The sequence below is a fragment of the Amblyraja radiata genome, chromosome 1 (genome assembly GCF_010909765.2).
Source record: "Amblyraja radiata isolate CabotCenter1 chromosome 1, sAmbRad1.1.pri, whole genome shotgun sequence".
Lineage (NCBI taxonomy): Eukaryota > Metazoa > Chordata > Chondrichthyes > Rajiformes > Rajidae > Amblyraja > Amblyraja radiata.
Window position 1 is genome coordinate 29,978,066 of NC_045956.1, and position 15,100 is coordinate 29,993,165.

The following is a 15,100-nucleotide window of genomic DNA, read 5'->3' on the forward strand; positions in this document are numbered from 1 at the left end:
AGGGATGTCACTCCTTATGTGTACGATATGATTTTTTAATATATGATAGAACTTTATTTATCCCAGGAGACAAATTGATCTGCCAACACTCATAAAAACACAAAACCATGAAACATGAAATTTGTGACGAGTGGAAAGAATTGAGGGGGGGGGGGAGTCAGTCTCAGTCTACCCCACCACAGAAGGGGGAGGAGTTGTAAAGTTATGTGTACATTACCAATAAGAGTATAAACAGGGAAAAGGTAGGAGGACCATGCAAGGATCACGTAAGCAATTTATGCCAGGTGTCAAAGGATGTAGGCAAGGTATTAAATGTGTATATTGCATCTGTATTCACCAAGAGAAGGACATGGAGGGAAGTGAGATCAGTGCAGTGTATGTTAATGTGCTGGGGCAGTTTGAGATCAAGAAGGAGGTGATGCTGGATCTCTTGAAAAGCATTAAGGTGGATAACTCCCAAGGGCCTGATGAGATCTATTCTAGTGAGATCTGATGAGATCTATCCTAGTTTGAGTGATGCAAGAGATGAGATTGCAGGGGCCAATATCAAAGATCTTTATACTCCCTCTAACAGTGAGGATCTGGAGGACTGGAGAATTGTCAATGTTTAGAAATTCTGGCCAGAAAATCATAGGCCAGTAAGCCTCACATCAATGGTGGGGAAGCAATTGAAGATGGTTCTTCAGATAGAATTGACTCGTATTTAAAAGAGAATAGGATAAATATTGATAGTCAGCAAAGCTTTGTCCAAGCAGGTCATGAGTTGCTAACTTGATTGAGTTTTTTGAGGAGGAGATGAAAATAATTGATGAGGGTAGTTTAGTTTATTGTTACGTGTATCGAGATACAGTGAAAAGCGTTTGTTGGGTGCTAACCAGTCAGCGGAAAGACTATACATGATTACAATTGAGCCATCCGCAGTGTACAGATACATGATAAAGGGAATAACACTTAATGCTAGAGACCACTAGAAAAGACCGATTAAAGACAGTCCGAGGGTCTCCAATGAGGTAGCTAGTAGCTCAGGACTGCTCTTTAGTTGTTAATAGGATAGAGGCTTTGACCTCCTCACCATCGAAGGGAATTATTGAAGTCACTGCCTCAAAAAGGCAACCAACATCATCAAAGACCCACACCATCCTGGCCACCCATTCATTTCACCACTGACATCGGGAAGAAGGTACAGGAGCCTGAAAACTGTAACGTCCAGGTTCAGGAACAGGCCTCTTCCCTACAGCCATTAGGCTATTAAACATGACAACAAATAAGCTCTGAACTGCAACAGATTATTATTATTATTATTATTATTATTATTATTGCATTATATTTGTTATTTATTGAGTATGTGTGCATGTGTATATATACACTGAACCTTTTTCTTCCGTTATGTATTATGTTTACATATTCTGTCAAGTCAAGTCAAGTTTATTCGTCACATACACATACGAGATGTGCAGTGACATGAAAAGTGGCAATGCTCGCGGACTTTGTGCAAAAAGACAAACAAACAAACAACCAAACAAACTACAAACAGAATGTAACAGAATCACATATTCTTTTTCATATTAAATAGCCCGAGAAAGGCTACGTTCCCAGACAATGAACACAGGTACGAGGACAATTCTAGGAGATAACGCGTCTGAATCTTGTTTTCGAAGGGCTATGGAATGTAGGGCTGTTAATTTAGCTGATAACTCCATTTCCCATTTTAGCTGGAATTGTCTGTTTAACCCTTACACTACAAAGCGTCCAATCTTTATTGCAGTTGGGTGACTTCTTGACTGTATGTGATTTGGTAGGATCGGAAGTGGACCTCAATAACTGTTTGTTATTTCCTGCAGGGGTATTTTCCATAAGCTATCCACTCCGCCATCAAAGATGTGAAGAAGACCTGCAGCCGGAAATGAATGCAATTGTTAGCGTTGACGGTGCAACAACAGGTTCCAGATGGCTTGAAGAGACGACGTCCAGTGGAAAGAAAGTTTTGGTTCCAGAATCACATAAGGAGTTTATTGACCCTTTTCACCAGTAGGTGCCTTAATTTTCCTGTCCCGGTTCAAAATCTTCAACTTTCCAGAAAAATATTGTTCTGTGCAAAGAGAGTATATGCTATTTGTGGCTTAAGTGAAAGGTTTCTTCCTTAATTGACAAAGAACAATGATGCTATCTATCTTCGTGCCATCCTCGAGTACTCATAATTCTGATTATAATTTCCTTGCATTCAGAAATCCCTGTGGTGGTTGTGAAATTCTCTCCATGTGCCAAGGGCACTAACAGCTGTTTAGGTAGAGATTAAAGGATTAAAAATCCACAGACCTGTTCTACATTTTTCTCTTGCTGGGAATAAATTAAATATTCATAGGTTCAGAATTAGGAAAAACCGGCCCATCAAGTCTACTCTGCCATTCAATCATGGCTGATCTATCTTTCCCTCAACACCATTCTCCTGCCATCTCCCCATAACCCCTGATAACCATACTAATCAATAATCTATCTATCGGTGCCTTAAAGATATCCACTGACTTCGTCTCCACAGCCTGTTGTGGCAAAGCATTCCACAGATTCACCACCCTCTGACTAAAGAAATTCCTCCTCATCTCCTTTTGAAAGGTATGTCCTTTTTATTCTTAGGCTATCGCCTCTGGTCTATCCCACTGGTGGAAAAATCCTCTCCGTATATACTCTATCCAAGCCTTTCACTATTCTGTACGTTTCAATCAAGTCCCCCACTCCCCCCACCTCATCCTTCTAAACTCCAGCGAGTCTGAGTCCGGTCTGAGTTGTATTTAAATTTGGGCAAAAATGCTATCCTATATCGCTAGGATTACTCGCCACCTTACTCACCTTTCTCCTCTACTCCAAGCTACCAAGTTTTGTTTCGATTGGTTATGAAGGTTTAAAAAAATCGTGAGATCAGCAGATTGGTCTTCTCGCATGTCAGTCACCATGAAGGTAATGCCCCTTCTGGCACCCGCTGTTAATCTTTGCTGTTAATCACCGGGCGGGGCAAGGAGAATAAAGCCTATACACCCACATCCCCCCTCCTCTTCCCCCTTGCAAACCCCTCCAACCCACATACACACTTCCTCTCCCACCCCATCATGGTGACTGGGACCCAACGGGTCCCACTAAGTCTAGTATATTATTAAAACTCTCACCATGTTTGAGATTCTGTCTACGTGCGCATCTGCTCCCGGGACTATGCCAAAACTGTACATGATAGAGCTATAATTTTTGGACCACCTTGCTCACCATTGTCCTTTGGTGTTTTTCATCAAAGTTTTGGTCAGATTGATGTTATATTTTACAAGCTATTCACATTTTAAACTTTAAAAATGTAACTTCACCTTGTAAAAAATCCAATTCCAACGTGCTGCCCCTGTCCGCTACAATGTTACAAAGACAGGACACCGAGTCCTGTAATTTGAACCATTGTAATGGGTAGGGGCAGTGCAAGGGAATTGGATTTTGTTTTAAGTTCAAAAAGGGGGAGGGTGAAGAGACGGGGGAAGGAGTGCTGGGGGATGAGTGAAATGAGCCGCGCCTGCACATTTGATAGCTATGTATGAGTGGTGGAATATTGCGGTGGGGGGGATGGGTTGCGTTGGGAGAACGGGTGAGTGGTGGAATATTGCGTTGGGGAACGGGTTGCGTTGTGGAACCTGGCCTCCCGTGGGGGCTATAGGTGAGTGGTGCAACATTACGTTGGGGGACCGGGTTGCGTTGAGGGACCAGGCCTCCCGTGTGACAGGGACCCAATGGGTCCCACTTGGTCTAGTTTTGTTTGAAAAGTGAAAATACTCAACAGTGTATTAGATAGAGTGGATGTGGAGAGGATGTTTGAACTAGTGGGAGAGTCTAGGACTTGAGGTCATAGCCTCAGAATTAAAGGACATTCCTTTAGGAAGAGTATGAGGAATTTCTTTAGTCAGAGGGTGTTGAATCTGTGGAATTCTTTGCCACAGAAGGGTGTGGAGGCCAAGTCAGTGGATATTTTTAAGGCAGAGAGAGATAGATTCTTGATTAGTACGGGTGTCAAGGGTTATGGGGAGAAGGCAGGAGAATGAGGTTGGGAAGGAGAGATAGATCAGCCATGATTGAATGGCGTAGACTTGATGGACTGACTGGCCTAATTCTGCTTCTCTCACTTATGACCTTATGAACTGTTTATTTACCTGACTGGCACCAATTCATGGTGAACAATCAAAGGTGAGAAAATCCCAAAGATCCTCTTCACCAAAGCCCCCTCGCTCACTAAAACTACCACAACCATTCCAAGGACCCAGGTCTTTGTCCTCATAGAAGCAGTGAAAAGTCCAAATGAATTTGTTGAAATCCAACTTGGATTAAGCATCACAGAATCAATGTTTATGACAAGTTGGTTTCTTTCCTTCACAAAGTACTAAAGGAAGTTGTCCTTCCTATCTCCCTCGATGCCTGCCCTGTCCATTTCATACTGTATCTTCCTGTGGTTTCCAACTTGCTTCCTCAGTTTAAGCAACATGCACAGCTATATCAAAGGAAAAAACCCTAACCTACATTGCAGGTTGGATCCTTAACACATACCATGAAAACTAAGGCACCTGTCACTGATCCTTGAGGAGACCCCATTAAACACCAACCTTCCAGTCACTTAAGGTTCCCAGTGACTGCTTCTGGGAAAGCATTTGAACCAGTTTCCCGTGGTTATGATGTTCTTTTATTTTTCTGACCAGTTTGTCATGTGAGACTGTGTACATTAAGTGGGAAGTAGACTTTCTTAATTATCCTTGATTAGCGTTTCTCTACATGATTTTATAATATTCTTCTGGATTTTTCTATAAACTTTCCATCACCAAACATGGGCTGGTCAATTTATTATTCATCGGTTCTATTGTTTTTTTTGAAAAGTTTGAGACCATTTTAGCAGATCCATTCCTCATGCCTGCAGCCAACAAAACTCTGAAATCGCAGAAACAAGCAACTGCAGAGACTGGTTTACAAAAAAAGACAGAACATGCTGGAGTAACTCTCCCGTCCATTCTCTCTTCCAGCTTTCTTTTTTTTCCCCACCCCACCACAGTCTGTCTGAAGAAGGGTCCTGGCCAGAAATGTCACCTGTCCATGTTCTCCAGAGATGCTGCCTGGCCTGCTGAGCAAACTCCAGCACACTGTCTTTTTTTGTTTTGTAAACCAGCATCTGCAGTTCCTTGTGTTTACTTAAAACTTATGGAGTATCCCCAAACTCTATCTCCCATTCTTTTTTTTTATCCCATTGAAACTTAACTCAAAATTATAGATATGAAAATATTCTCTGGATTCTGTACATCCCTCTCCTCCTTCACTGTAATGTCAAATTAACTTATCTTCACCCTTTCCTAGTCTGACTAAGGGTCTGATCAAAGTCTAGCAAGTAATATGTGGATTCAGGTGAAGGGGTTGAGGTTTGATAGGCAGATAGTTGGACAAAGGCCCAAGATGAAAAGACAAAAGGTGTGAGATAAAAGGATTGAGTTGTGAGTTATGAATCTTGAGGAAGGAATTGTAGGTGGAGAGGGAGGGGAGAATTGGTTGTGTTCCAACCTTGGGGATAAATATCGTTCAGAGCCTTGTGATTTACCCTTGTCAAAATTCAAGATATGTATTTTCCATAAATGTTGAATTTCATTTCTATTGGTATAACTGTCACTGATGCAATGAAAAATATACTACTGCTGTTTGTGAGTCCAATAGTGCCAGAGACCAGGGTTCAATCTTGACTATGGGTGCTACCTGTATGGAGTTTGTACGTTCTCCCCGTGACGGTGTGTGGCATTTCTCTGGATGCTCCGGTTTCCACCCACACTCCAAAGATGTATAGGTTTGTAGGTTAATTAGCTTTAGTAAAATTGTAGTGTGTGCTCGTGTCAGGGGTTATCACTGGTGGGCATGGACATGGTGGCTGAAGGGCCTGTTTCCGTGCTGTATGTCTGAAGTCAGATTGTTGGTTAGAGTAAAGGGAGTTGTATTGTCGGTCTGTACCACATGTGCCTGCCCTGAGAACACTCTGTATTAGCAATGTACATTGCACCCTAGCTTCAGAGATCTCTTGTTTTGAGCCTCAACGTAAATGAAAAGGTGTAGTAGGAAGGGACTGCAGATGCTGGCTTAAACCGAAGACAGACACAAAAAGCTGTAGTAACTCAGCGGAACAGGCAGCATCTCTGGAGAGAAGGAATGGGTGACATTTCGGTCGAGACCCTTCTTCAGACTGAAAGTCATGGGAAAGTGAAAACGAGAGATATAGACGATGAATGAGAGAGATAAAAGAACAATTAATGAAATCTATGCAACAAAGTAACGACGATAAAGGAAACAGGCCATTGTTAGCTGTTTGTTGGGTGAAAACGAGAAGCTGATGCATCTTGAGTGGGGGAGGGATGGAGAGAGAAAGGAAATGCCGGGGTTACTTGGTTAGAGAAATCAATATTCATACCACAGGGGTGTTAGCTGCCCAAGCGAAATATGAGATGCTGTTCGTCCAATTTGTGTTTAGGATCACTGACAATGGAGGAGGCCTAGGACAGAAAGGTCAGTGTGAAAAGATGTTGTGGTGTATCAATTCTTGATGTGCTTTATTGATGCTTCCAAAGCCATTGATCGTGTTAATCATAGGAAGTTGTTTGTCAAAATGAGTCAAAGAGGGGTGCCTAAATACATTGTGAGAATTCTGGCTTACTGGTATGCCCACTAGATTATACAGGTAAAATGGGGCAATAGGGTGGGGTTAACCCCATTTGGGGTTAGCGATGGTGTTTGACAAGGGGAAATTTTGTCCCCAGTCCTTTTTAATCTTTATATTGATGATCTGTCCAAGCAATTGAAAGCCTGTAATACGAGTGCACGATTAGTAATATTTTAGTGAACCATATTATGTATGCAGATGATCTTGTGGTCTTTAGTCCATCTAGCGCTGGTCTCCAGCAGCTCCTTGCTATATGTTCTGTGTATGGTGTGGAACATGATATTAAATATAATGCTTGTAAGAGTGCTGTTATGATCTGTAGAAGCAAAGAGGATAAATGTCTAAAATGTCCTGATTTTAAATTGTCTGACAATAATCTTATTGCCTGTTATAGGGTAAACTATCTTGGGCATTTTATTACTGTGGTTGAAGGAGGCAGTACTTTAGAAGCTATCCTAAGAAATCATATGTATAAATACATTTGCAGGGTAAATGACTGTAAAAATGTAATTATTGTGGCCTTGTCAAACACAAGGTTAAGCACTACTCGCTACCAATCCCAGTTGAGGAGACACTGGTATCGCTGTCTCGTTGTAGGACATTGATCATTCTTTTTTATTCTGGATTTTAAATTATGTATTGTGATTTTTTAATATATATTTTTTTGTATATAATTTATGATGTTTTTATAAGTAATATACTAAGCTTTTATATGTATTTTATGGTGTTTTCATATGCAATGTATATTATGTAATGTCGTCTCTTAAAAGTCTGGACCTTGAGTCTGAAATAAAATTTAATAATAATAATTGTCATTGAGATATTGTGCCTTGAGGTTGAGGTTTCCATCTCTGAACTTGTCATCCCAAGATCTTGTCCCGTTCACTGCAATGGGTAGACAATGGGAAGCATAAAATTACATTGAAGAAATTTTGAGGGATATCCACAAATGTGGACAAATTTTAAAGCATTTTGGCTAAAAATAGGCTAATTATATGTTTTTGTTATAATTATGTATGTTTTAATTATATGTTGTACAGGGGGAAATTTTTGATAAATTCCAGCATAATTCCTGTCTGTTTTCAGGTGGTTTTTCAAAAGACACCAGGAAGGAACAATGCCAAATGCCGAGGCTGCAGAATTTTCCTGTGCACTGGGTGAGATGCTAACATTTTACAGTAGAGTAAGTGACAAAAATGGAAAAAAAAGTAGCTTCTGTGCAAGGAATTTGGAGGGAATGTCGGGCAAGGATCTGGTAAATCTGTGGGAAACGGTGGGTTTTGAGCACTAAATCGATGTATTTGGTGTTCCCCCATCCTGACACTTAGTCTATTGAAGGGTCTCGACCCGAAATGTCACCTATTCCTTTTCTCCAGAGATGCTGCCTGTCCCGCTGAGTTACTCCAGCATTTTGTGTCTATCTTCGGTGTAAACCAGCATCTGTAGTTCCTTCTTACACAGATCAATGTACTGAGTGGAGGGGTGATGATGGTGGCTGGGATTTAGGGTTGGATGGCTGTGGTAGCTCTGGTCTGGATTGTGGCGAGGTTAGATAGCCCGAGGGGGATTTCTTGAGATGCGGAAGTATATTTAAGTGCATGAATGCTGGTCCAATGCTCAACTCCAGGCTAGCAATGTGGTGTCTCAGACTTACTCAGGCAGGTCCCATCAAGAATTGATGAAGCAGATATGGATTGTTATGACACAAGTCTACTGTCTCCACCTCTTCCTTTTCCGTCCCACTAAACCCCCCTCCCCCCCCCCACCACAACGTCAGTCTGAAGAAGGGTATCGACCTGAAACGCCGCATATTCCTTCTCTCCATAGATGCTGACTCACCCGCTGAGTTTCTCCAGCATTTTTGTCTACCTTGGATTGTTATGAGGACCTGTTTCTGAATGAGTGACCCCCATTGTCAACCACTCACATATGGATTGAGGGATGCCTTGTGCACTCTTTTACACAGCGTTAATCAGTTATACAGGAGGCTCGAAGCATATCTTCTACAAATGCACCATAGAGAGCATTTTATCAGGATGCATTAGAGCTTGGTTTGGGAACAACTCCATCCAAGACCATAAGAAATTGCAGCGAATTGTGGATACAGCCCAGACCAGCACACAAACCAACCTCCCTTCTATTGACTCAATTTATACCTTCAAGCTGCCTTGGCAAGGCCAGCATCATAATCAAGGACCAGTCGCACTCTGGCCACTCCCTCTTCTTCTCCCCTCTCCCATCAGGCAAAAGGTATAGAAGTGTGAAAACGCACACCACCAGATTCAGAGACAGTTTCTTCCCAGCTGTTATCAGGCAACTGAATCATCCTACAACAACCAGAGAGCAGTGTTGAACTGCTATCTACCTCTTTGGTGACCTTCGTACTATCCTTGACCAGACTTTTCTGGCTTTACCTTGCACTAGACGTTATTCCCTTATCATGTATCTGTACACTGTAAATGGATCGATGTAATCAAGTGTTGTCTTTCGGCTGACTGGTTAGCACACAACAAAAAGCTTTTCACTGTACCTCGGTACACGTGACAATAAACTAAACTAAATTAAACATTTTCATTGATGTTGAATTTCTCAGTGCACAAAAAAACAGTGGCATCATTTGAGACCCGGTTATTTTTCCTTGAGCTTGCATTTAATTAGTTGGGAGCAGTGTGGGAAGCTAGGGTCCATGGCACCAGATTGAACGTTCAAATATCAGGCTCCTAGAAAGTTGGGGTTGCATTTGCAGACTGATATTGAATTGGATTGAACAATAGAGCAAGGAAACCGGCCCATCAGCCCACCGAGTCCACGCTGACAAAGAATCACCCACTCACACTAGTTCTGTATTATCCCGCTTTCTCATCCACTCCCTGAACGCAAGGGGGGCAATTTACAGAGGCCAATTACCTACAAACCTGCGCCTCTTTGGGATGTGGACGGGGGTGGGGATTACCGGAGCACGTGGAGGAAACTCATCTGGTTGCATAGGGAACGTGCAAACTCCACATGGGTGGCAGCTGAGGTCAGGATCGAACCTGGGTCTCTGGAACTATGAAGCAGTGGTTCTACTAGCTGTGCCACTTTTCCGCAGTGTCACAGCTGGTTGGGTTCTACAATGTGATCGCCCAGTATAGAGGACACTGCCTTGGGAGTGGTGACAACAGAATGTTAAATTGGAGCAAATCACGTGGGAAGTTTTTCTTCTTCAAAGCCTGAATCCCTTGGGGAAATGGAAAAGGAAAGGTATGGGAAATGAAGGGCTAGCAGCGCTGTAAGGATTTAGCTCTTTACGAATGCACTATTTTTGCGTTTTGAGGCAGGAATATTTAAGGGAGGAGCATGTTTGTTTGGTGTATTAAATCTCGAAGCACCATATGATGCACCATTAAATCTCAAAGTTTGTGGAGTAAACCAAAAGTTTAGAAAGGAGCCCTAAAATTAGGCAGCAGCAACAATAACAGTCATGAGTGTATCAGGGATGGGAGATTGCAACCTTCACGTGGTCCGCTCTGCTTCGACGAATGCAATCGACCCGGCGTGCACAATCAAATAAGATCAAATGGAAAAAGTTGGCTGTGCACGACATCGGCAAGAAGAAGAAGATGAGTGCATCAAATGTGTTCAGGTTCATTGTTACGTTGTAGGTTTATGACACATTCTTCTTTTCCGAATCCTTCTCATGGCCTTTGGTCACTTTTTCAGGTGCGTTGGCGGTTTGCATCAATTATGTTTCTTGCCCTCTCCCTGAATTTGTCCAAATGTATTTTTGGCTGACTTCCACCGGGCTCTTTGCTTCACATCTAACATTTTACATTTTTACTTCCACTTCATTTCATTTCTTGTGACACTATATTGACTTGTGTACACAGGCCCACCGATTACCACAGGTAATCATCATGCTTTCAGTTGGATGCTTTTCCATTCCGTGAGTCTCTATTTCCATTCTGTGAGTTTCCGTGGCTCTCCCCACAGGACCATATCTGTGGTTTAGTTTAGAGTTAAGGGGCCTTTTCACGGGGCGAGTTGACGCAAGATGTCACCAGAGTGAAGAGGTCGTGGTCCAGCACGAGTCTCGCACGATATAACGGCAGTAGATAAAGAGTTCCCACGGTACTGGGCATTTCTGTTATTTGTGCGAGTGACTTGTCCGTCTCCCGAGCTTTCCCGTTAAATCTTGAATGAACATCGTGAACTACACGTGACACAAATGATGTAACTTTTTTTTTCACACACTATATATATCCTCCCTTGGTTGAATTGGCTCATTTGGAGACATATTTTACTGTGTATGTGGGAGACACAGATGGACTGAGCACAGTACCTCGGTCTTACTGTGTGTGGGAGAGGGGGAGAAAGAGACGTACACTCACAGAGGCAGAGTCTCTCAGCCTGTGTAAGAGGGAGGGAGAGAGAGAGAGAGGCACACACAAGGTGGATGTGAAATCTCACCTGCCTGTTTCAGTGACAGACACCCGCCGCCAGTAAATGAAGACACCCCCATCTGTCTCCCCCTCCTCTCCCTCGACTCCCTCACCTTTCCCTCCCAACTCCAGTCCCGTCCCGACCCCCTGGGAAACTGAATAGAGCAACAATATAGATATAGAAACTGAAACAATATAGAAACTGAATAGCGCAACATGGCAAAAACATCTCTGACACGCTTTACCCCCTTTCTTTGAGATTTTCTGGGAGCCATCTCTGCAAGTGTTCCTGTTAAAAAGATTATCCAACAATGACAATTAGGTGGGACGTCCTCGAAGGACACATGTTCCCTTGTCGATATTTTTACTCACCTTCTGTCCCCTCTGTCCAGCTTCCGGGTTCACCGTTCGCAGGAGTTCCCACGCGCTATATCTCTAAAATCTGAAGTTAGGTAATGTCTAAAGGAACTGCAGACGCTGGTTAATGCTGGTTAATACGCACAGAAGGACACAAAATGTTGGTGTAACTCAGCAGGTAAGTCAGATCTGGGAAGAAAAACATAAAAAGCTGGAGTAAGTCAGCGGGTCAGGCAGCATCTCTGGCGAAAAAGAATAGGTGACGATTCGAATCGGAACCCTTCTTCAGACAGCCTAATCGGAATTGAGTCTGAAGATGTGTCTCGTCCCGAAACATCAGCTTTTTTTCTCCAGAGATGCTGCTTGACTCGCTGAGTTACTCCAGCTTTTTGTGTCTGTCTTCGGTTTAAACCAGCATGTGCAGTTCACTCCTTACACGGGTCTCTGTACAACATTGATTGGTAGCGTTCCGGACCCCTGGACCCGAGGACTCCGACCTGTATCTCTCAAAGAAGTACATGTGAAAAATTTCTCACGGACCATAAAAATGCGTAACCTTTCAGTAAAGTCCCTTTTAAAGTCCCTTTTAAAGATTATAGTTATTTTCTTGAATCTCATTAACATAACTCATGAATAAGTTGATGTCCATATGCGGATGCAAACCTTTATTTTAATTTATTTTTTAAATTCAATCCCGCATAAGATAATTTTTACTCACCTTCTGTTCCCTCTGTCCAGCTTCTGGGTTCACCGTTCGCAGGAGTTCCCACGGTACCCGCAAGAGTTATTACGGATATCGCACTGGCCATTACGTTCATATAATGTTGCAATACTCAACCACAAGTGTACAAGTCAATCTTGGAGAAATTCAAACTTTCTTGAATTTTCTCCCGAGTGACCAAGTTACACGATGACCTGCCGTTAGCACTACGGTGGTCCACGGTGGTCCACGAATGCCGCACTGTTATCGCACGAGGTTCCCACGATGTTAAACTCCGGTTAACTCTTGCGTCAAGTCGCCCCGTGAAAAGGCCGCTTTACAGCGCGGAAACAGGCCCTTCGACCCACCGAGTCCGCGCCGACCAGCGATCCCCGCACGCTAGCACTATCCTACACCCACTAGGGACAATTTACATTTGTACCAAGCCAAATCATCTACAAACCTGTCGGTCTTTGGAGTGTGGGAGGAAACAGAAGATGTTGGAGTAAACACACGCGGTCACAAGGAGAACGTACAAACTCCATACAGACAGCACCCATAAAGGAGCAACTCTACTGCTATGCCACCGTGCTGCCCTAGTTGATCCAGCAGTTTGTATTTTGCTCCAGATTACATCATCTGCAGTCTCTTGTGTCACAATTTTGGTGTGAATGTTGGATAAATTATTAGATAGTTTGCATATGGCATGGAATTTGGTGGTATTATGGATAGCGAGGAATATAGCATGTTATAGATCAGATCGTTCGCTCATGTGTCAGACGACGTATAGTTCGTTGTTGGCTTCCGTCGTCGTCCAACATGTTGACAGAATTGGTCGCCCGACGTGTCACAGAGTGCATCGTGTCATCATTTCCGGGGATCGCCACGAGGAGGCTTCTGTCATGATCCACTAGATCAGATGAAAGCTCTATAAGGCAGCAAGTCTACTGCTGCGCCACCGTGCCATCTCTTCGGCAACTCCTGGGCTTCCTTGAAGAGAGAGTTAGATTTAGCTCTTGGGGCTATATGAATTAAAGGATATGGGATGAAAAAAGCAGGAATGGGGTACTGATTTTAGATGATCAGACATGATCATACTGAATGGTGGTGCTGGCCCAAAGGGCCGAATGGCCTACTCTTGCCCCTATTTTTCTATGTTTCCACAGCACCATTCAGAGCCAGTGCAGAAATGTATCATCTGTCCTCTTAGTTACAGCAGCGTTTCAACCAGAACATTCCCTGGGCAAAGCCATGCTTTACTTGTAAATCAATGTAGCATCCTGCGTTTGCTGCTCACAGAGTGGTTTTCCTTCCACCTGGAAGGCCAAATGGTATTTAGTTAACCTGCATGACCAACTCACATCCACATTACCACATTAGTTTCACGTTTACCTGTCTGATCCCTGCCCTCGGGTTCTGTCATTGCGCTATTAAAGCTTGATGCAAGTCGAAAGAATAATACATCATCTTGTAACAGGGCACTTCATTGCCTTTAAGGCTCAACAATAAGTTCGGTAAGGTAGACACAATGCTGGAGTAACTCAGCAGGTGAGGCAGCATCTACGGAGAGAAGGATTGGGTAAAGTTTTGGGTCAAAACCCTTCTTCAGACTGGTAATATTAATTTAAAGTCATTCCATTCTACTCCAGTGAGGAGAATTTTGCTCTTTACCCATTTTAACTACTCGTTTCTGGTCCATCGCTGCTCTTTCTTTCCTTGCTCCGTCCTTGTTAATCTTTAATCGCCTAGTGTTTTAGGGTTTCTTTAATCCATTCCTCCCTCTCTCCCTACAGCGCCTCTGTACTTCTTTTAAAGCCTTTTATGTCTCTTAATTTTCTTTCCCATCTTGCAAGCGGTCTGAAACATTAACTGTTTCTCTTCGCACAGTAGATAATTGGAGTATTCCCAAATTATTTTTATTGGATCTTGACAACAATCAATGTATTTTCTTTTGACTGGTGTTTGAGTTGTGATGTGGATGTTGGAGGTACAGGGATGCTCCTGGCTAAATTATCAAACTACTAACTAATCCAGATACTGGGTTCCATTCCACCATGACAGCCATGAAAGTGAAATTAAGTGATTAATCTGGGACTATTTTTGTTTATAAAAAGTGCACATTGCAGGCACGTGCCGTGAATAATTACTCAGGGTAAGCAGTCAGTCGGCTTTTTAAAAATCCTAAACCGCGCATGCGCAGATTGTTCTCTTCTCCGTAAGCTGTCAGTCGACTTTTATAAAGTCATCAAAACCCATATCTCTTAATAAAGTACCGTATTTCCCAGCAATGAAGAGGCACCCCCATTTTGAGTTGCTAAATTTTGAAAGAAGGCTGGTGGGACATAGAATTTCTCACGCTCAAAAAAATAAAAATAAAGAAAGTAACAATTCAATTTGCCCAAATCTCCTTCATTCTGAATTACTGAATGGGTGGGGGGGCGGAGGGTTACGGCAGGTGGAGAGATGGTGGGAAAAACGGAGGCACACCGGGACAAGTTGAATCAGTTGTGATCTTATTGAATGACAATACTAGTTCAAGGGACCAATTGGGGGGAGAGTTCCTTTCACAGCGTGTGGTGAGTCTGGCCAGGGGTAAAGTTGCGGGGTGGGCAGGAGTGTTGAGAAGGAAGGGGTCGGGGATAATGCTAGTAACTCGCTCGCTCAGCGCTGCCACGGTGCTCCAGGCATGAAGCCACTGCATTGTGGCCAGGGAGTGAAGCAGCTCGGGTAGCTGCGAGCGGCCGCCGGGAGCAGACAGCGGAAACGGTCGCCGGGACTTCACAGCCTGCCGGACCGCTCACCTCTGGCAGTGCTCTCCGGCGGAAAACCTCTCTCCTGCCGCTCACTGGCCTCACTCATGTTAGCCGCTTCCCACAAATCCTTACATTCCGACAGCCCAGTAACCTCAAATTGGTCCAT

The 15,100-nt window shown here is 43.3% G+C and overlaps 1 protein-coding gene across 1 annotated transcript in view; it reads left to right on the forward strand.

The window, feature by feature from the left end:
* sh3tc1 (SH3 domain and tetratricopeptide repeats 1) overlaps positions 1-15,100 on the forward strand; it is an 82,648-nt gene that overhangs the window by 14,883 nt on the left and 52,665 nt on the right. The window contains exons 5-6 of the mRNA XM_033019329.1: positions 1,842-2,028; positions 7,790-7,860. Of these exons, the coding sequence (XP_032875220.1) occupies positions 1,842-2,028; positions 7,790-7,860 (258 nt within the window). The remainder of the gene's footprint in view (positions 1-1,841; positions 2,029-7,789; positions 7,861-15,100) is intronic.